At 39.2% G+C, this 22,777-nt stretch overlaps 1 protein-coding gene across 1 annotated transcript in view; it reads right to left on the bottom strand.

Annotated features, from left to right (window-relative positions):
• MYH15 (myosin heavy chain 15) overlaps positions 1–22,777 on the bottom strand; it is a 150,527-nt gene that overhangs the window by 115,196 nt on the left and 12,554 nt on the right. The window contains 7 exon segments of the mRNA XM_036445109.2: positions 133–251; positions 6,651–6,789; positions 8,924–9,030; positions 17,077–17,169; positions 17,260–17,323; positions 20,472–20,567; positions 22,241–22,331. Coding sequence (XP_036301002.2) covers positions 133–251; positions 6,651–6,789; positions 8,924–9,030; positions 17,077–17,169; positions 17,260–17,323; positions 20,472–20,567; positions 22,241–22,331 — 709 coding nt within the window.

Here is a 22,777-nt window from a genome sequence, read left to right as displayed (position 1 = left end):
CATATAGTTGCTTTTTATGGATGCTCTTGTTGCAGACATCAAAGAAATTGAAAAATATACAAGTATAATATGTATATAATTATTATAAGATCACAGAATCATAATGCTCTTTAAAAAAACAAACCACCTCACTTGTTCTATATTTTGACCTCTAGTAACATATCCATTACCAACTTTCATTCTAGGATGAATCAAGCCCTTCACCAACTCAGAGGAGTTAATGCCCATGAGGAAAGCAGCTTTCTCAACACCTGGTCAGAAAAATGGAAGAAAAAGAAGGAGGAAAGGATAGAGAAAAAGTACAAGAAAAAATACCATTAAACTTTATTCTGTTATAGCCAAATAGACTACCCAAAGGATGGAAGGATGATATGTTTAAACTGGTATAGCAAGGTTGATAAAGTTTTGAAATGATTACCTAAATTCTAAATATTTAAAGGACTTTATTTCTTGGAAGTGCAAATCAAAGCCACATAAAATACTACTTCATACCCACTAGAATGGCTATAATAAAAAAGATAGAATAGCCGAAACTGGTTTGGCTCAATGGATAGAGAATTGGTCTGCAGACTGAAAGGTCCCAGGTTTGATTCCGGTCAAGGGCATGTACATTAGTTAAGGGCACATTGCCAGTAGGGGGTGTGCAGGAGGCAGCTGGTTGATATTTCTCTCTCATCAAAGTTTCTAGCTTTCTATCCCTCTCCCTTCCTCTCTATTAAAAATCAATAAAAATTTAAAAAAAGATAGAATAGTAAGTATTGGTGAAGATAAAGAGAAATTGAAATCCTCATACATTGCTGGTTAGAATGTAATATAGCATAGCTGCTGTGGAAACAATTTGGCAGCTATTCAAAAGTCAAACAGAGTTCTCTAGACCCAGAAATTCTACTTCTAGTTATATACCCACATATGTTCACACCAAAAAATTATACACAAATGTTCCTGGCAGCATTATTCATAATAGTCAAAAAGGGGGGGGGGGGGATGTTCATCAACTGGTGAATGGATAAACATAGTGTTTTATATAAGTACAATGAACTATTTTTCAACCATGAAGAGAAAAAAAAGTATAGCTGCATGCTATGATGTGAATGAAACTTGAAAGCATCATGCTATATGGAATATAGAATATTATATAATTGGCAGTTAAACACAAGAGGCCACATATTGTGTGATTCCATTAATATAACATGTCCAGAATAAGCAAACTCATGAAGACAAAAAGTAGATTTGTGGTTGTCAGAGGCTAGGAAGATAAAGAAATCAGGGATAACTAGTCAAGGGTATAGGGTTCCTTTTTGATGATGGCTAAATCTCACTAAACAATGTATTTTAAAAGGGTGAATTTTGATGCCTATGAATTATAGTTTAATTTTTAAAAGAATATATTTATTGATCTTGGCTCTTTCTAAAATGAGATATTTTTCTGAGGAACATGGAATATTCCATCTTTATTATGTGCCTATTTTTCCCTTCTATATATATATTTATACATTCTTTCAATGAAACAGGCATTTGTAACTTGATAATTCAAGACAACAACCAATCAACAAAAGAAGCCAGGACACTTGCCCAGTATCTATCAAAAAACCTTTCCTTTCCTGTGAAGTCTGTACCATAGTGCCCTCTGCTGCCCAATAAGAATAATTGCAACCCATACAATCATACTTTTAAAATAAGTTTCCATTTTCTAAGGAAAGAGGTGGAGAAGAGTGTTATCAGAAGGAAAAGTAAATAGGCATACATCTTGTCAGGTGTTAAAAAAAAATAAGCTTAACACAAAATAATGCCTTAGGCAAAAACATTTTAAGCATGTTTCAAATTGTAGATTTCTTCAGTTATCAAACAAAAGGAATATTTCACTCATCTGAAATATCTCTGCTACATCTCTCATTTTAAATGAATCATGAGATACACTTTTTTAAAAAAAATCATAAGTATATTTGATGAAGCCACTATGTAAACTAATGTTTTATAGAAGAATATAGTCTTTCCTTACTTCACTAAAAAGTACAAAGTTTCCTGAGCAATAACCACAAACAGGGGGGAGTTAAATTCACACACACACACACACACATGCACACACAATTAGAGAAGTGTGTGCCATGACTAAGAACATCCATTTCCTTCTATGCGCCTTTAAAATGTTCACAAAGACTTATAAGGCTTCGTATGTTTGCTTTGCTTGTTAACTAAAATCCATACATATTAACTAAAATCAATACATATTATAATAAATTTCTGCAAGCTACACACCCACTATGTCAGTGATAATGGCCTAGGTACTCAGTTGCTATGAAACCTTTCCAAATGCAGAGAGTGTTTGGGAAAATAAACAGAAAAATCAAAACTAGAGCAGATATGCCCACCTATGCTAGATAAGTGTGCCACATTGGGAGACAAATAGCCTGATGATTTCAAGTTGGAAATCCAGGGGGTCAGAGTCATAGACTGTTTAAATTCAAAAGACCATCTAATCCAACATGAAAATAATTAAAAGAAAGGGAGAAATTCAACATGGCTGGTGAATCTGAGTGGCGATGAATGGTAACCTAGCATGTGAAAAACAAGCTATTCTGTCTAGGAAAAAAAAAAAAAAAAAAAAGCCAGCAGTCTGATTTTCTACGCTTTGGAATCATTCAGATGGACATTATAAGTAACTAGTAGCTTGGTACACAAAATTCATGCATGAGGAGGGGGTGTCCCTCAGCCCAGCCTGCACCCTCTCCAATCTGGGATCCCTTGGGGGATGTCCGACTGCCAGTTTAGGCCCAATCCCTGTCAGATCAGGCCTAAACCAGCAGTTGGACATCCCTCTCACAATCTGAAATGACTGGGTCCTAACTGCTCACCTGCCTACCTGCCTGATCACCCCTAACCACTCTGTCTGCCACTGGCTCATCCTCAACTGCACCCCCACTGGCCTTTATCACCCCCAACTGCCTCCCCCACCACTGGCCTGATCACCCCCAACTGCCCTCCCCTGCTGGCCTCATGGTCTCCAACTGCCCTCTCCTGTCAGCCTCATGGCTCCCAACTGCCCTCACCAGATGGCCTCATGACCCTTAACTATGCGCCCCCCCCCCCCCATTGCTGGCCAGCACACCTCCAACTGCCCCCTGTCATCCTGATTGCTCCCATGCCAGCCTGATTACTCCCAACTGCCTCCCCTGCTTGCCTGCTCACCTCCAACTGCCCCCCCCCCGCCAGCCAGCTCACCCCCAACTGCCCCCCACCAGCCTGATCACCACCACCTGCCCCTCCTTGCCAGCCTGCTCACCTTCCACTGCCCTCCTCTGCCAGCCAGCTCACCCCCAATTGCCCCCCTACTGGCCTGATCTCACCCCCAACAGTCCTCCCCTGCCAGCCTAATCTTGCCCCCAACTGCCCTCCCCTGCAGGCCTGATCTCATCCCCAACTGCCCTCCTCTGTTGGCCAATTTGGTTCTGATTGGTAAGTTTCTATGCCAGTCAGTGTATCTGGGTCTATCAACAGGGCCTGATAAGAAAGGCAGGGCTTATCAGCAGCCCCAGTGGAGGTCTGGAGAGAAAAGGAGGGTCAACTGCTAGCCAGACTGGGAGAGAAAGAGAGGCAAGTGCTGATCAAAAGCTGCCACAGAGGCAATGGATCAGTCACTGCTTCTCTCTTAAGTCTTCTCTCTGGCCCTGATTCACAGCCCCCTCAGCAGTCAGTACTGCAGCACTGCACCTTCAGTGAAAGCAGTCAGTGCTGGGTTGCAATATTGACTTCCAGTTGGTCAAGCCTCCATCGTTACTGGACATTATGACCCAGGATTTTTATATATTAGAATAACAGTTTCAAATTCATACATCCTTTTTCTAGTGCTAAGAACAGTCCTTAGAGTCTATTTTATCCACTAACAAAAACAAACAAACAAACAAACAAACACACAATTATTTTTGTACTGTATCCAACCTAAAAGAAATAGCAGCCAACATTAGAGAATTACTTCTCGCCCACTCCAGAGAAGTCAGGTATCAACAGACAGCACTGGCAGGCTTTGTGTCTACCCCATAACTGTACACTACGCATCCCACATATTCTTTATCTATATTTTTTTAGAGAAAATAATAGTGTTCACCATGTTCCAAAAAATAAATTGCATCATTTGCACTAAATATTTAGTTTTCCATAAAGATTAAAATAGTTTAAATCTGTGAATAAATGTCCATCTGAAATTCAGAAATATTGCAAACATAGCCATCAATTCTGTAAACATATTTTAATCATGTGACCTGATGTGGTCGTGAAAGAGGCTTTCTGAAATCTCCATCAATAAACACCATTTCTTCAGCACCTTATGAATAATTCCAGGACTTTAATTAGGCTGCCTGAGACTAGCTGAGCAGGATAACAAGTAGATAGAGCTGGGGTTTTCAAACATTGGTTGTGGATTAAAATAGCATGGAGAACTAATGCAGAAACAAAGGACTAGCTTGCTGAGGAGCTTGGAGTCTGGGCTTATTTCTATCACATTCTTCAAGTGATACACATAAATACTAGAGATCAGAGTCCTTACTACAATGGTCCTCAACCTCCACTGAATCTCAACCTTCACCTGGCAAGTTGCAAAAGCAAGCAGTGATGCCTGCATTCACCCTGGAGATTGTTTTTTTGTTGTTGTTGTTGTTTGTTTGTTTTTTGGTCTGGGTGAGGCCTGAGCTTCAGAATTTTAAAAACTCGCCAGGTAATTCAGATATAAAGGCAACTTTGATGAGTATTCTCTAGAGCACATGTGTCAAACACAAGGCCCGCGGGCCAAATCGGTCCCGCCAGGCCTTGCAATGTGGCCCGCACCGCGCTGTCATCACTGCACTCTGCTGCGTTTCCATCACAATGACAGTTTATGACTATTCAGTAAACCATTTGGCCCGCGATTTAGGCTGGATTTTAGATTTTGGCCCCTTCTCTGATTGAGTTCGACACCCCTACTCTAGAGAATGGTAGGTAGGTGTGGTAAATGCATTTGGAAGTCAAGAAGATTGAGAGAACAAAGTCTGGCTTCACCTAAAAAAAAAGGTAAAAAGGTCGAGAAGAACAAAAGGTAATTCTTTGCAACTGTATAGTTTTTAATCCCAGTTCAGTCTCAAAAACCGAGTTTTGTCAGTCCACAACCAGTAAAATCTGAAAGAGGGGTTATGATAATGGTCTTTTTGAAGGGTTGGCATATGGTTTCTGAGCTATTCACATTTCATTAAGTTTACTGAGCACATGCTAAGTTCAAGGCCTGAGAAGAAAGCTGAGCAAGACAAAAATCCTCAGCATCAATGACTATAAATCCATGAGCAAAAATATCAAGTAAGTCATTAAAACAACTGCAGAAGAGATAAAGAAATCAAGTATGATGAAAGTTTGAAATGGGAATAAATCACTTCTCAGTAGTGAAAAGTGGAAGAAACTCAAGTGCCCATCAGTGGGTAAAAGATAAATAAAAAAAGGGATATATATATATATATATATATATATATATATATATATATATATTCTTATATATATAAGTGATAATAATATATATAAGTATGAATAATATATAGTATGAATAATATATATATATAATAGAATATTATATATTATTCATACTTAAAAAGGGATGAAATTCTGACACATTTAACATGGATAAATCTTAAAAACATTATGCTAAGGGAAATAAGCCAGGCATAAAAGAACAAATATTGTATGACTCCACTTCCATGAGGTACCCAGAATAGTCAAATTCATAGAGACACAAAGTAGTACAGTGATTGCTAGGAGTCAGAGGAAGGGGAAAGAGGGAATTATTGTTTAATAGGTAGTTTCAGTTTGGAATGGTGAAAAATTTCTGGAGATGAACAGTGTTGATGGTTGCACAAACTGTGAAAGTACTTAATGTCACTAATCTATAAAATGGTCTTAAACTTAAAGCTAAAAACAGCAAATTTTATGTTATGTATATTTTATCATAGTTAAAAATGTAAAATTCATTAAAAATTATTTTAGAGGAATTTGAATGAGTTTTCTAGTTTTCTCTTTTTGTTTTAGTTGCCAGAAAGTTTAATATTAAGTGCAATAATTATAACAACTATGCTTTCTTCCTTTCATAATTGTGATTTTTTTATTTTAATGATTATTCTAGACAGATCATTCATTGTAAAATGCCTCCAATCTTGTTGGTAATCAGGCAAGGTTACAGATTTTTAAAAATATGATTAAAAACAAAGGGAAATGAGGCCACTGTGGTCTCTGTCCACTGAAGACTCCACCTCTGGAATTTTAAAGACATTTGTTCACACCTCCATGATGCCAATTACATTTTATTGTAATTTGTCAGTTCCATTCTCTGTTTTTCTCAATACTCTATGTGCTGAAGGCAGAGAATGTCCTACTCAATCCTGGATCACTCATTTTTGGCAAATTTACTGCATCCCCAGTAACTAATTAAGGGATGCTTTTTATTAGGAAGTATAAGGATTCTATATCAGAATGTCAGTTAAGAGAATAACTTTGAAGTCCAGCAATTGAGTGAGATTGGTGATTAATTTCAACATCTTTTCAAAAACCAAGAGTGGAGGTTTTCAACTGCAAGGCAAGGGAAGCAGGCCTGGGTCAGGAGTTGGAGAGAATGTTTGTCACGTCTTCAAAGAAAGTAATACTTTCTGTGCCATCTGCTTCCACTTGCTCTTCTCTGAGTTTCTGTTTAAATGTCATGTTTCCCAAGTGCATGATGGCTGCAGTGAGTTTATAGGATCCATACTTCTCTTCAGGAAGAACGCCCAAGATGTCCATCGTTTGCTATACAAAGAGAAACAGATGGCAATTACTTTATTTGCCTAAGGGCTGCAGTGAGCACCCCACCCCCACCCCCATGTGTGTCACATTTCCCTACACTTCATGGGGTGAGCTATAGGCTTCAGAAGGGAGTAAGACAGACCCCCATAGCCCTAACATGACATGTGACAGCTTTGTGCAAAGCAGTGCTAATTGGCCCTGTTGGTATTTGGTCACCCATATCTACTTATCCCTTCAAGAGATTTAGGAAGACAACAGATTTGGCTTATTTAGTTTTCTAAGTTTCAGAACTTTCCCACATGCCCTGTATCCCTCCTCTCCCTTCCAGCAATCGATCATTTACTGGCTATATAAGGTAAATTATTTTGCTTTTCACAATTATGGCAAAAAATAGCTCCATATCTGATGAGATGATTATTTCTGGGATTCCATATGTTCTCCAAACTTCATTCCAGAAATGATACATTTCAAAGGCTGTTGAAAGGAAGTTTTAAGAAAAACCATGTCACCAAAGAACTGTCCTAAGAAGCCACTGCACCTGGTAAGATGTCTACCAATTTCCATCTTCTCTAGGAAAGGAGAGATTGGTACACTCTTTCCAGTGGTGAATTTGGAATATATAGAAACAGACTATAAAAAATATAGTCTATATTTTATATTACATTACAATCCTTACCTAGTAATTTCACTTTTAGAACCTAGCATAAAGTGAATCTGACATATAGACAGTCATTTATCTACACAGATATTCACCACAGTACAAAAGCAAACCAAACAAATGAAAAACCTTGTGTCTAACAATAGAAGAATGGCTAAAAAAAAAATACAGGACAAATGGCTGATAAAATATTAAGTACCCATGTGAATGGTTATGAAGAGTTTTTAATAACACTGAAAATGCTTATAATAGTAACTAAAAAAGTAAACTCTATATGCCATATACATATATATATATACATATATATATACACTATGATTATGATCTTTTGATTAAAAATAAAAGAGAGCAACACCATATAGAAAATATATCCTAAATAATAAAAGGGTAATATGCAAATAGATCAAACAGTAGAACAACTGAACAACCAATCAAAGCATAATATGCTAATGATATGCTAATGCCACTGAACTGCTCACCATGATGTGCAATGACCACCAGGAGGCAGACAGTTAACTAGTCAACCAGTCACTATGACATGCACTGATCACCAGGAGCAGACAGTAGAAGGGTTGGCCAGTTGCTATGATGGGCACTGACCAGCAGGGGGCAGATGCTCTGACTGGTGGGTTAGCTTGCTGCTGGGGTCCAGCCAATCAAAACTCAGTGAGCTGGGCCAGGCATACCCTGGAGCCCTCCTGTGGTCCCTCCCTGGCCCAACCATTCACTCTCAGCCTGGCCTGTGCCTTCTCGCAATCTGGTACCCTAGGGGAATGTTGGAGAGCCAGTTTCAGCTGGATCCCACAGGCCATTCCCCTTGGGAGTGCACCAGACTCAGTGTTCATGGCTGATGAGCATCTCCCAATCGGGAATGATTGGTCATGAGCCCAAGGCAGCCACAGTGGGGCCTGGATGAGCAGGAGCAGCAGGTAGGAGCAGCAGGAAGCATTGGACTGTGGGTTTTGGCCTGATCCTCTGCAGGCCACTCATACCTGTGCAATATATACTTTATGTAATAAAGAGGTGATATGCAAATTAATCATCATTCCAACACACAAGATGGCCACCTCCATGTGGTCAAAGATGGCTACCCCCATGTGGACACAAGATAGTCACCACAAGATGGTCTGTAGAGGAGGGCAATTGTGGGTGTTCAGGCCAGCAGGGGAGGGCAGTTGGAAGGGACCAGGCCTGCAGGGGAGGGCAGCTAGGGGTGATCTATAAATAAAAATAAAAAATAGCTGTTGCCATTTAGTTGAAATATATTTCAACTTTTCTATTTGTTACCATACACAATGTGCACTTTTACAATAAATAATTAAACTTGGGACAGCAGTCCTGGAGGGCTTTCTTACACTCTGCTCCTGAAAGGGAAGAATGGTCACTTCTCCAGGGCCCTTCTTGGAGACTTAAGACTCTTTCTTTCCTTTCTTATTGTTGTTACCCAACTTTGCTTAGATAACTAACAAGCCTTACTACATCTGTGGCTGGTAATTCTTGAGCATCATCTGAGCTCTCCATGGCAACTTCTCCATGACAGCAAAAATGGAAGTCAGAGGGCTTTTCAGACACCAGGAGTACCGTATTTTTCGGACCAAAAGACACACTTTTTTTCCCCCAGAAGTGGGGGGGAAAAGTCCCTGCGTCTTATGGTCCAAATATAGCCTACACATATACTTTTAAAAAAAAGTTTTTTTACTTGCCTGGCTCTGTGTGGTCTCTGTTTGCTTGCCCGGCTCTAAAATGGTTCTAAATGCTGCTGTTTACTTTACAGGGTTGATTACATGTGTTTATGACTGTGATGTTGGGTTTTAATGCACATAAAATATTTTAGGACACTATTTGTTTCAGAATCTTTTTTTCTTCATTTCCCTTCTCTAAAAACTGGTGCGTCTTATGATCCGGTGTGTCTTATGGTCCGAAAAATACGGTATATCTGCAGTGAGAAAGCCACTGATTAAACAGCTTATAAACCCCATGAAGCTTTAGAAAATAATTGACCAATATTCACAGTTACTCTTACAGCTTATAGCATACTTGTAAACAAGCCAAACATAATCCATATTCAATACCCAAACCTCTGCAATCAATTTTTGACCTTTGTTAGTCAGTCTTGTGCTAATTCCTCAAAGAAGAGCAGGCAGGCCAAATCTGAAAGTAGACTCAATTGCAGCAGCTTGAATTAGTGTGAAAGAAAACAGATGATGTGTGCTGGCAAAACTTTTAAAATAGGAATTTGGCCTAGATGTGTGGTTGAGGGCAGAAGAACAAAAGATGGTTATACAATTTTAAGTATAATGCTCCTGAGCTTCAAGGCTAGGAAGCAAGCAGAGCCTGGGGTCATGGCTCAGGGAACATTGGCAGTATAATCCCATCACATCACATCCGACCTATTAGGAGGCTGAGTGTGTCTTTCAAGGAACCCATAAATCAGCTACTGTGTTCCACACTACAACTGACATGCCTAGGACTCCTGACATGATTCACTTAGTCAGGAAACACAATGCTGGCCAAAGCCAAGGCAGGCTGTCCGGAGCACATCAGCAGCTGACACGGCCAAATCACATAACCCCTTAGTGCAAAGCCCTCGCCCTCAAGGAAGTTTCTTTGAGCTGAGTTGATTTTTCTATTTACTACTCAGTGAAGTGAAGCTCTGTTCTCCTGAATTTCAAATCTCAGGAAGAAGAAAACTGGGCTACCAGGAAAATGTTCCTAGCAGCTCTATTTGGAAACAACCCAATGTAGGTCAGCAGTTCAAGTATTGTATATGCACACAATAGATCATTACTCAAAACAATTCTGAGTACAATAAGTCAGACATAAAAGAATATGTACTGTATGAAACCATCTTATGAAATTCTAGAAAAAAAAATTGTTTCCATTAAATTATTTTATTTTTGTGACAGCTAAAAAGAAATTTACTCACTGAAATCTCAAAAAAAAAAAAAATATCATGGGCATGTTCATGTTTCTTCTGCATGTCTCTTTTTTTCATAGGAATTTTCCCACACATTTAAGACCCCTAATATATATTCTTCTATAAGGTTCACTGGTGGCTTTTCTGATGACTCAAATCTGTATTTGTTTTCTGAGCTCTAAATCTAGATCTCCATTAGGTATTTCAATACTGATAGCCATAGTAGCTCAGGGAGGTATACTGGAAGCCAAAGGGAGATTTTCAAGGAGAGACAAATCAGCAGTGTCAAACACTATCATACCCTAAAAATCAAGAAAAGTATCTTGCAGTTTAGGAAATACATGTTTTTTGGATATGAAGAGGGGAAAGAGAATGGCAAAGATGTGCTTAAATCTGTATTTTGTTTCTGAGCTCCAAACTTAGACTTCCAGCTTCCCATCAGATATTTCGATGCAGATAGCCATTAGTAGCTCAGGTGGTTCCTATGTCAGTGAATGTCACCACCCTACCCAGTCCAGACACCTGTTTGCCATGACATCCCTTCACCTCCTTCACAGATCAAATAGGCATCATTTTCATGTCTTTAAACTCAAAGCATTTAATTTCAGGATATGGGAAGAGGAAAAGATACAAAGGTAACATAGTTCTTTCCTTCAAGGATACTGAGGAGTCACACAACTCAACAGTGCAGGAAATACTGCTGTGTTTTTAGGGTGGAGATATCTTTCATTTGGCTGACTCATTCAAAAACATTTACTTTCCAAGAATATTTTGCCAAAAACTGCCTTTTAGATAATTCTAAATTATGACCTTTAGTTCATTTTAGTCTCATGTTTACATCTTTCTTTCTTTTTATCATTTTCAATCCCAGTCATTAAGGATCAAAGGTGCTATATTTGACATTGCTTCCTCTATGTTAAATACAGGAAAATAGAAGACTAGAAAGGCTTACTACTTGCCCAGAATCAGTTAATGATACATTGAATTTAGAACATAGCCTCTGGTATTTCTGTTAGACTATGCCACCCACCTTCTCAACCCTGTGTCTGTAACTTTGAGGGTATTCCCTTTCCTCCTTTGTCCTAGACAGAAGGAAGATTTGTTCCATCCAAGCAGGCTCCTTTGGATAAGCACTGCAGAAGACAGAGAAGAGTGGAGTAGAGAACTCTAGGGCAAGGAGGAGGAAGGAGTTAAAATTTAGGAGGGGCTGGGAGTGTTACTAAGCAAGGGCTTGCTGCCACAACACACATGGAAACCAAGGCTTTTGAAGAATAAGAGGAGTATTATTTCCAAGTTGACTAGCAAGAAGACAGGAAGCAAAGCTCAAATCTGTCTTACCGATCCAGGGGTTTCAGGTGGGTTTTAAAGGCGTAGTAGTAGTTTAAAGGCTCACAAGTGTTACTATTGAGTGCTGTAAACTTTAGTTCAAGGTTTTGTTAAGTAGAATAGGACCAGTTTGAGCTGGTCTACAGTTACAAATGCACCCTTTTTGTCCTTTATTCTTTATTTTGAGGGGGTTGGGGGGGGGGGGGATAACTGCTCAAGTTACTGGCTGCTGATGAGGGGACAAATAAGTCAGGAAAAATGCAAGATAGCATAAGAAAGTAGAATACTAGAATTATACAAGCAAATATCACAACCAGGAAAATAAAACCCTTGTTTAAGTCAAAACAATAGCAACTATAATAAGAATTTAGGTTCATACATACCTGGTCTGAACTCTTGGGCATATTTTCAAGATGACCTTCTCTTCCTGGCCAGGTGAAGTCTCAGGTGCCCTGCTTCTTCTGAAAAAGTAACTAAAGAGTAGTCAAAGGTTCTCAAGTGTAATTAGGGGCTGAAAAGTCAATTATTGGGTTTCCAGGCCCATTTGTTGTTAGGACCGTCGGTTCCTCCTCTTCCTTCCTGTCTGTGAAGAGAGTGCCCTTATTTGTAAGGCGGATGACTGGGTCCTGAAGGACTTCATAGGGTCCACTTCATTTAGGTGCTAAGTCTTGAGGACCCAATCTCCTGAGCTTACACAATGCAGGGGAACATCAGTAGGAGACATGAACAGGCATATTTAGGTATGGCAAGTAAAGTAGAGACTCAAGACTGTATATATTTTATGGTATCTATTTCTTTTTGCATATGATCCTATTTAAGATTTCAGTAATAGTCCTAAGAAAGGAAGTCCTATATAACGTTTCATAGAGACTCAATTGAAGCTTATTTCTAAGGGGCTACTGCTCCTCTAAGCAGGACAACTGGTAAGACCCTATACAATTTAGACAGCTGTGGTTTGCTTCTTCTGTGCCACAGGTTTTGCACCTTGACATGGCCAGTGTCAGCTAGGAGCCCACTGAGGTACTATCTAAAGCTCTTCTTCACCTTTGTATCCCCCATCAGTTTTTCTGTTTTTTGTTTTTTGTTTTTTGAGGATTTTTTTGCTTCTAAATCCAAATAATGCCCACACATTGCAATTGGTTGGGATATTTCCTAGGTTTGTTTTGCTTTGTTTTGTTTTTGTTAATCCTCACCTGTAGAGAGCGCCTGGGAAGATACATGAGCATTTCCTTAATTATTGTCAGCTGAACCCAGTGGCGTTGGCAGAGCCACATCCTAGAAACACACCTTGCCTCAGGCAGGCAGTCACAGGACAAAATCCCTGGGTGGTTAGTAAAATTGTTATCAAGCATGAGCTCGCTGCCCCATGCAGAGACAAGCCAATACAATGGCACCAACTCTTGAGAAAAGAAAGATTTATTTGCAAGTCAAATACTAAGAAGACAGGAGGCAAGGTTCAAATCTTGGTGATCTAGATTTGAAGGAGTTCATAAGTGTTACTCATAAGTGGTGTCAAGTTTGGTTCTGGGTCTTGTTAAATAAAATAGGACCAGTTTGAGCTGGTCCCTGGTTACAGTGGCAAGGCCCAAGTGCAATATGTACACCTCCCTCTGCACCTCCCTGCCTGCAGATGTATTTTTTCTATAAGGCATTAAGCACACCTAATGGAGTGTTCTTATATTTCCATTTAACCAGGAGTGTGGCTGCTGCACAGGCATGAACGTTCACTAGGACAGCTGCTCTCAGTCTAAAGTGGTGGCTCCAAAGACTCTGCAGACCAAACTCTGAAAGGCCTTTAACTTAAAACACCTTCCTCACCAGGCTGTATAAAATTTTATTTTCAAGGAGCAAAGAATTTTAATTGGGTTGAGGATTGAGGTTATCTCAAAGGAGTATCATGTAAACAGGAATTCTTTTAATTAAGTTCACTTTTACCAAGAGAAATGGCCCTGAGGAAACAACAACAAAAAGTAAAGCACTTAGATAAGACAATATTAGGACCAGAGACTGTCTAGGCCAGTAAGGCTCCCCACCACCTCCACCAGAGATTGTTGACTGGACAATGGGCGTGTGAAGGACAGAGAGCTGGCCAGGACGGGCAAGGTGGTAGCAGAAAAAAGAGGGATGAGAGAATGCTAAGTAAAAACCGATTGCTTCTCAATTTCAAAAAAGCGCAGGTGTCAACCTTTGCTCAGGTTCATTTCTAGAGGCCACTCCAAGGGGAGGTGCAAAGAGCTTTTACTTTAAAAGTGGGTACTGTATCATGCCAGGCTTTGTTTTACATGGTATCCTACACCCAATTCTGCTTTCTGCAAGGCTGAATGTTCTCCAAGACTCAGCTGTGTTCACTGTGAAAGAAGCAAAGCCAATATTGGGCTGAGAAAATTTCTGCAGCCAGTGCCTCTGTGCCATGCCCCACCCCCATCACCTGTTCCTCAGATGTACATGTGCAGCTGCAGGGACTGTGCACTGCCCAGCCTCAGAGGGGACCATTCCCATAGTCTGAAGCTTGAATAGCATTCTCTGGAGTCAGTGCACATCTGCACAACCAACAGATCCTAGGCCCCACCAGAGGCCAATGGAGAGAAAGTGAGTCTATCTTGACTCAAGAGACACTTCGTGAGTCAAAAGGAGGCAACTGAACATACTCCAGAATAAAAGGTCCAGATGCTGACAGTTTCATTCCCCAGAGGCATCCAGGCCACAGGAGACAGGCTCAGGTGCACCTCTTGGCAGGTTGCCAATAATGCAGAGCACTGGGCAGTGTCAAGGGTTCCAAGAGGCAAAGATATGCTTCCTGACCTCTCCTCCTCAAGTTCACACACTCTGTTGAATAATCAAAATGGGTATAATGAATAAAGAGAAAGAAAATAAAGAGAAAAAGGCAGATAGGTGCAGGACCAATCTCTCCAGATGACAGATTTCAAGGAGCCATGTCCAAGGGGACTGAGGGAGCGGCTTTAGCCACAGCTGGAAAAGAGGTCAGCCTTAAGTGACAGGAAAGGACAGAGATGTTCAAGCCATGTGTAAGCAGACTAGGAGAGGTTTGGATCTAGGGTAACTCGTGACCCCATTTCCTCAGCTTCTTCAGTGGGTGGCCAGCCTCTCTGCTGTGATTTTATGTACCTGATTCTTTTGTAGTGCACAAATGCTCTTATTTTAGGAAATTTTGGGCTTAACCCTCACACTGCTAATATATACCCTCTTATATCAATCCTCAGGTCACTCTGAAGTGTTTCTTTGGCAAACATGAATAGAAGCAGTTCCAAGTTTTAAAATTTCCCAAATGACAGTTCATGTCAAAACAGGTGAATGGACATTCTCTAATTCGGACCAGCAGATGTCAGTCTTTGTGCAGTAATCAATCCAACAGCCCCCAGCCCCCAGGGACTGAGCAAGATAAATGAATTCAGGGTAAGTATAAATTTTTTAAGGCAGCCCAGGCTTCAGAGAGTTCTATTAGTAAACAGAGATACTCCAAAAAAAAAAAAAAATCCTTGCAGTCACTGCTGGTACCACAATGTGTCAGATGTCCTGCACAGCATAGACATTTATATCAAGAATATTAGATTTGCAACTGCTAAGAAAACCAAAAAGTTTGTTCAGGGTTTAGGTGGAAGGAGGGTGGGAAGAAGAGCTGCTATTTTCATATCACTAATTACACCCACAATGATAATAATTGTCCAGATTGCAGAGCTTTCCCCCATCTGGCGAGGGCTCTTGAGTGGAATACCACATAGTAAGAACACTGCCAGATTTATGCCATGCGAATCTAAGCATAATGGGCTGGGGAATTGTCCCCCATCAGTTTACACACTGGATCTTTCATTTCATCCTATACCCACTCCTATGGGAACACTGTTGTCGTCAGTAGCTTACATCATATGCAATACCTTTGAAGTCCATTAGTTTGTCATTCTATCCTTCCAATGACTCCCCATCACACTTAGAATAAAATCTGCCATAGCCTGCAAGGTGCTGTGTGTCTGGATACCACTTATGTAGCCCTACATTACCCTCTCCTCTTCACCACCCAAAATGGCCATTTTCCTATTCTAAGAATAAACCAAATGCATTCTGCCTCAAGGCTTTTACACTCCCTGTTCCCTCATCCTGGGACTCTATTCCTAAAAATCTTTGCCTACTTGCTCCCTCACCCATCCAGGTATCTGGAAAAACATTGCTTCCTCAGAAAGATTGTGCCTGACCATTGTATCTCAATATAACCACCCACTATCCTACCAAATGCCAGTTTACTCTGTCCTCTCACCCTACTTTAGAACTACTATTCTCTGAAATTTATGTGTTAATTAATTTGCTTGTTACCTATCTTCCACTCTAGAATATAAACTTATAAAGGCAGGAAACTGTCTATCTTGTTTACTTTTCTGTCTTCCATGCTTAAAAAGTATTGCCTATTGCACCCATATCTGTCTCACAATAAATATTTGTTGAAGGAATATTGGAAATTCATTCTTTTATCTCACAAATTGCTCTTCTCTTTCTGTTCATGGCACTCCTTTTCCTAGTCAAATTAAAAAACTTGAGAGTATTTTGATTCATAACTATCCCTCATTCTTAGTACCTTCAGTCATTAGACACTACCTTAGACAACTGTCTCATCATCTCATACCAGGATTATTGCAATCAATTTCCTCTAGTGTTTCTACCTCCAATCCATCCAGCCTATCATACCAGCTTCACTGTTATTGCTTTCAACATATCATGACCTCCTATTACCCTATTCCACCCCAACAACAAACATACACACAGACACACATGCTCACATACCCTCCCTACACCTGAGTTCAGAAACCAACAGAATAAAATCTCCACTATTGCTCTAAGTAAATCCTTTCCCCAGTTAACCTTATCTCTGTTACCTGATTTTGCCTTGCCTCATCCTGACACTGTGCATACTCATTACTCTGATTAAGTCTCCTTCCTATTCTTCATACCCCAACCCAAATCCTCTTTATAAAACTTCCATTGACCACTACACACCATGATAATGTCTTCTACCTCTTGCCTTTTGTCTATTATACTCAACTGGTTCTAATTATTTAAGGGTTTAAAGTAATGCTTTTTATACACACACACACACACACACACACACACACACACACACACACACATTCATTTAACTTTACCCACCTCCAAGCACTACCAAATTGAAAGAAAAGAAAAAAAAGTTCTACCATACTTTCTACCAATATAAAGTTACACAGCATAAGTTCTAGATATAATTGGTTCAATTCCCTAAGTTTGGGGGTGAATAAACTAAGTTATAAAGAGGCTAAGAGACTCTGGCTAAACAGAACTTTGCCAGGTCTGACTTCCGTCTCTGGGTTTAGAATGATCCTCAGCTCCAGAATAATAGACTTACCAAGATGTTCTCTTTTTCTGAACAAAATCTGATAGTATACATGGTAGATCCTCTCTCCAGGCTGCTGAAAAATCAACCAGGACTTTTCAAACAAATCTTTAAGATAAGAAATGGACAAAGACACATATTTAAGTGATCTTACAACACTGAGAAGAAAAGTGACCGGACAGCTTGATGGTCACTTACAGATGTCGATGTCTGCAGATGACAGCTGGCCTCTGGCACAAAAGTGCATCCTGATGAATTTGCCCTAGGTGGACACAGAACACAATCTCCTTTTGAAACAGCCCAAACAGTTATGGGGGAACTACTTCCCTAAAAGTTACCCAAAAAAATAATACAGGCAACATGGTTCTGAGATAGCACCAGCCAATGCCAGGAACAGCAGTGGTGTTGGATTCTAGTCTTAAATCTGTTGATTGCCAACTGTATGTTCTATGTGCATTACTGAATCTCTTTGGTAGCAAAGTTCTTATCTAAAAATGGAAAAAATAATATCTGCTTAGAAAATTCTTTCATTTATTCTACAAACATTCATTGAATATCTACTATAATGCAGGAAACCTGCTAGGCACTGGCGATGCCACATTAGAAAAATAGATGTAGTCAGTACTCTTCTAGATTCTTAGTGTAAATAGCTAATGCAAGAGCTCTAATTAGAAACATTGGGTATGTCTTAAAATAATGCTTTAAGTGGGTTGTGCTGGAGTTTAGTGAGAAAAAGAAAACGGGACAAAAAACAGAGTCTGAGAGATAGATAAGTACTGGGCACCATATCATGAAAACCACTGGGGCCCAGAAAGTAGTAGGGTGTTAGTGTACATGTGCTTGGGATACGAAGGGAGGTTTTAAGCAGAGAAGTGACACATGATCTATGTTTTCAAAACACTCCTTTGGCAAAAATACTAAATGGGACTCACTTCTCAATGAAAAGCTACTGACAGGATCTAGGGCCAGATCCTGCTGGAAGTGGGCCAGAAAGCCTGCTGGAAGTGACAGAGCCTGTGTCAGAGTGCCCAGTGCAGTGAAGGAGGCCAGCCAGTGGCATCTAGGGCCTGCAGGGTGACAATGTTGGTTCTGGGCAGAGGTCTGCCTGTACAGGAAGGGTCACAACCTGGGAAGGGAAGGGGAGTGGCTGCTGAGAGGGGGACTAAGCCAGTAAGTTAAAAAATGTAGGAAAATGGGACACACACACACACAACACAACACATACATGATGCACATATATGCATATGTACATTTATACATGTGTATAAATATGCATACATAACTTTTAAAAATTTAAGCTAGATTTTTAAATTTTTTGAATCCACTTTTCTCTCTTCCCTTCTTCTGTCTTTCCTCCCTTCCTTGAATTCACCTATCTTTATTATTCTTCTCTACTTCCTTTTTTTCTAGTCTTTCAACATTTTTCTTGTGTATTTTTTTCCCGTTGATTTCTTACCTTCTTATTTATCTTTCCACTTGATAGTCTTTCCTTTTTTCCTTTCATATTCTTTTCTTTCTCTTACTCTTCTCTTTTAACTTCCTTTTTTATCTCCTCTTTTTTTTCTTCTCTCTTTTCCCTCCAGGTTTCTTCCTTTCACATATCAGCAGAAAATATCTTCATATTCTAATAAATCCCAAATCTAGTAGATGTTTTATGAACCAGTATTACCACCTGCTATGCAGCCAGACATTGCAAGTAGACGTAGACGTAAGGCCTTGGGTGGAAGCTAGCCAAGTCAGCAGGAGGCTATTATTTAAATATGCCCAGATACTCAAACAAGAAGCCTTCTGCAAAATTTTTTTGTAAATTACATATTTGCTCCCTCCAATTCTTGGCATAAAATGAATTTGTGAAATTAGCTTTTGAAATCCAAATCCTTCCTCTATTATGTGACTGCTAATTATAAAAAGCTACTTAATAAATACAGGGTGTCCAAAAAAAGTACACACATTTTTAAAATACCGTATATTTTATTAATTTCAGAGAGGAAGGGAGATAGAGGTAGAAACATCAATGATGAGAGGGAATCATTGATCAGCTGCTTCCTATACACCCCCTACTGGGGATCAAGCCTACATGTGCCCTTGACTGGAATCAAACCCAGGACCCTTCAGTTCTCAGGCCAATGCTCTACCCACTGAGCCAAACCTGGTAGAGCTGTGTACACATTTTAATAGCTGATAGCTCAATTGATGTTTCTTTCTTTTTAGATTCAACTCATCGTGCCTTTATAATTAGTCAAAGTAGTATGCATTTTTGGAACACAGAGTATTTTCTTCCAATTTAAAAAAAAATGCTCAGTGAAAAATGTGCAGGGGTAGAGGTGCACATAGCCAGGAATATAAATAATAATTATAATAAGTAAATTAGAAAGTGCTTATTGAATTTATTTGTTATAAAAAAATATAGGAAACTATGAAGGAGAAAGGACTTTCAAATCTATAAAATATGGTAAAATATAAACCATTTTTTTTAGAATTTGCTGGATAAGCTTTCTAAGAAAACACCTTTCAGAGTACTCTTGATATTCAAGGCCAATCTGGGCATGAGAACCTTAGTCAGGATGTCCATTCAAGACAGGTACAAGGACACAGCAGTTTCACTGTGTGCACTGGACAGACATGCCTTTCTGTAGCCCAAAAACTGATGTCATTACCTGGCAAAAAGCCTCTTTTGTGTAAGTTAGCATAAAATACATTACTGAGCAGCCAGTAAGTGACTACTGTTATGTGAGGCTGCCTGGTTGGACTACTAGGTGTAATGGCTCCTAGTTTTCTGAGATGGCTTTTATGCTGTGTGTACCGCAGCTGCTTAGTTGGACTATGTTCATAGAGCTCCTATGTTGAAGGCTACTGTGTAGGAAAGATATAATGTTAACTAGCCTGTGTGCACCTACTTTGTGGAACTTTACTTTGAAGTACTACTTTATCTGATGGCTCCTTGTTAGCAATGGCTACTTGGGCTACAATAAAGACTCTCTATATATCTACGACTTCTCATGACTTCTCCGTCAAGGAAATCCAGTTCCTGGCAGAGGGACTCAGACCCAACAGTTGGCATAGTGGAGCAGGATTCAAGGAGTGAGTACTCCAACAATTGGCACAGTGAGCAAGGTCAAGGAGAAACTTACTCTATTGGGAATGGGAAGGAATTTGAAACTATTAAAATAAACATTTTCTTCCTGAAAATTACAAAATAGTAGGAGCTTCTACGGTTTCTATTTAGTTTTAATTGTCTTAATGATAATACTGGGTAGTTTTTTGGGGGAACCTAATGTTATAAACTTGAATCAAAGGACCTTCTTTAATGTGGTAGAAATTTTCTTCATGCCTATGTGCTCAGACATGAATTTTACCACTTGCTTTAAAATTAAAGACTCTTATATACTGCTCTTATATATGTTACTTACAAAATGAGAGTATTTGTCATTTCTCAAGGTTTTGGCATTTCCAAATGCTTCCAAGATAGGGTTCACTTGTTTGATTTGATCTTCTAAAGTCCCGAGATACAGGTAAGAGAAGTACAGGTGATGAAGCCTTTAGCAGAATTCTGTCATGTGGCAAGCCCTCCATTCCGAGGCCAATTTTCATCTTGGCTTTGATAGCAAGGATTAAAGCTGCTTCCAAATTTGGTGATGAAATGTTATTTTGGAAAGGGAACTCAGAAAAAATAGATGGATGAAGAGTCTGACAATATAAAATGCCCATATGACTATATGTGGGAGCTCATTTATCGGCAATGTTTCTCTTTTGGTTGGTATTGGCCCGAGTAGGAAACAAAAATGGATATTTTATAGAATGAACAACAAATACCATGGCCTGATTTTAAACTTCATTTCATATATTTCCCCCTATTGTTAATCTCCCTCTCTTCTCAACTAATTCTCATGCCTGCCATTTTCTTCTAAAATGGCATTATTAAATTATATGTTTCTTGGCTACCATTTCTACATAATCTAGAAGTCCATGTCAGGCAAAGACTTATAATGGTATTGACCTTGAATTTTAATCATGTGTGCTCTGGCTGAAGGGCCAAAGCAGGTCATCTACACAGAGCAAGTCTGAATGACCACTCAGCACCCTAATTGCAATGGATTTTGTCTTTAAGTCTCAAAAGCCTATTTTATGAAGTCATATCATATTCAAAAATTTATAGGTTTGAAAATACTATATACCTTGTAAAATATCATGGGTGCATTATCCTTTGAATAAGTAAAAGGACTACATGAGCAAAGGTTTTTATAAAAATGTTTGTAGGGTGCAATGGCTACATCAAACAAACAAATGTATGCCAAACAACCTAAAATGCATGCAAAAATGAAGTTATATCTAATAGAGTCCAATGACACCTAAAGAAGTCAATCAAATTCAGGAATTCACTGATTGGAAAAGAAACTTTTCATGGTTCAAAAACTGGACCAAATTTGCTATTTTGATATACTTCTTAATTTGTAAAAACAGCAGGAAAAAAAACACAGGATTGAATTTAAAAAGCAAAATAACAATGTCAGACAGAAAGATGTGAGGCTCTAATAGCTCAATAACTCATTGATTTTGAGATCCACTCAGTATTATCTAATTTTGTTTTGCATACCAATTCTTGTGACCTAGTTATCCTCAAATTATTATAAAGCCCATAAACTTGTTAATGAAGCTAAACAAAGTAAGTAAAATGAAAAATCACCAAGGATACAGATAATTAAATAGAGAAATAAAGTTTTTCAGAACCCAAAATGTGATTAGGTTGAGGGGATATTCATCAGATGTTAGAGTTAATCCAGATGTTAGTGGCAAAGAAGTAGACTTTTGTTGGCACATATTTCTGAGTCTGATTGCTCACTAGAACTAAAGGAATTCATAAATATCAAAAGTGGCCATTCAAGGCACTAATGACCCTAGCATTTATGGAATGTGGTTTAGATCTTAAGTACCTAATTTTCAGAGGGTCCAATCAACAAAGCAAATTATGTAATTTTATGTTTGGGGGTTATTGGTTCGGAGCCATTAATGATTCTCTCAAGAGGCAAAGACAAATGGGAAAAACGACTTTTCCATATTTGTCTAATTGTTCTTTGGTTCTTTCCCCCTTTTTTTCCCTATAAGTAGACATGGCACAGCTTCTGTGATCAGTGGGTAGGGCCACTTCACCTTTCTGACAAATTATGTGAATACTTACCAGCTTTTCCTTAGATTCACTCATGGTTGCTATGGTGGCAAAATATCGGATAATGTGTTTTGTGTTCACAGTCTTTCCAGCACCAGATTCTCCTCTACTACAGGAAATTCAGTGACACAGTTAACTGGTTCAGATTAAAAATGCAATGAAAGTTAAACAATTTCAACCACATAGGCTAAGGTAAGAAGGGAAAGTTTTATGGAAAAGTGGGACTTAAGAGGGAACTTGAAGAAGATGTCGACACATCTTAATTTGTTGGGAGAACAGGAAGGACATCTCAGGCTGGAAAAACATCACTAGCAAAAATCTGGAAAGATTGAAGACATTTATAAAAACAAGAAGCCTATTCCTCATGGTCCTGTTAACAAAAAACTCAAGCTGTTTCAGAGATTTTCATATATTGAGGCTACCAGTTGGCCAAGCCCAACCATCTTCTTCAGAAGAGGGCCTACCAGTCACTTCACCAGGTGGCTTCAGACTTCCCTTTTACCTTTGATAACCAGCTAACTTTGTAATGTGGGAATAACAGAATGATAAATT

This window comes from Pipistrellus kuhlii, unplaced genomic scaffold (assembly GCF_014108245.1).
Source record: "Pipistrellus kuhlii isolate mPipKuh1 unplaced genomic scaffold, mPipKuh1.p scaffold_m20_p_2, whole genome shotgun sequence".
NCBI lineage: Eukaryota > Metazoa > Chordata > Mammalia > Chiroptera > Vespertilionidae > Pipistrellus > Pipistrellus kuhlii.
Note: the sequence above shows the minus strand (reverse complement) of the source record. Positions and strands in the feature narration are given on the sequence as shown.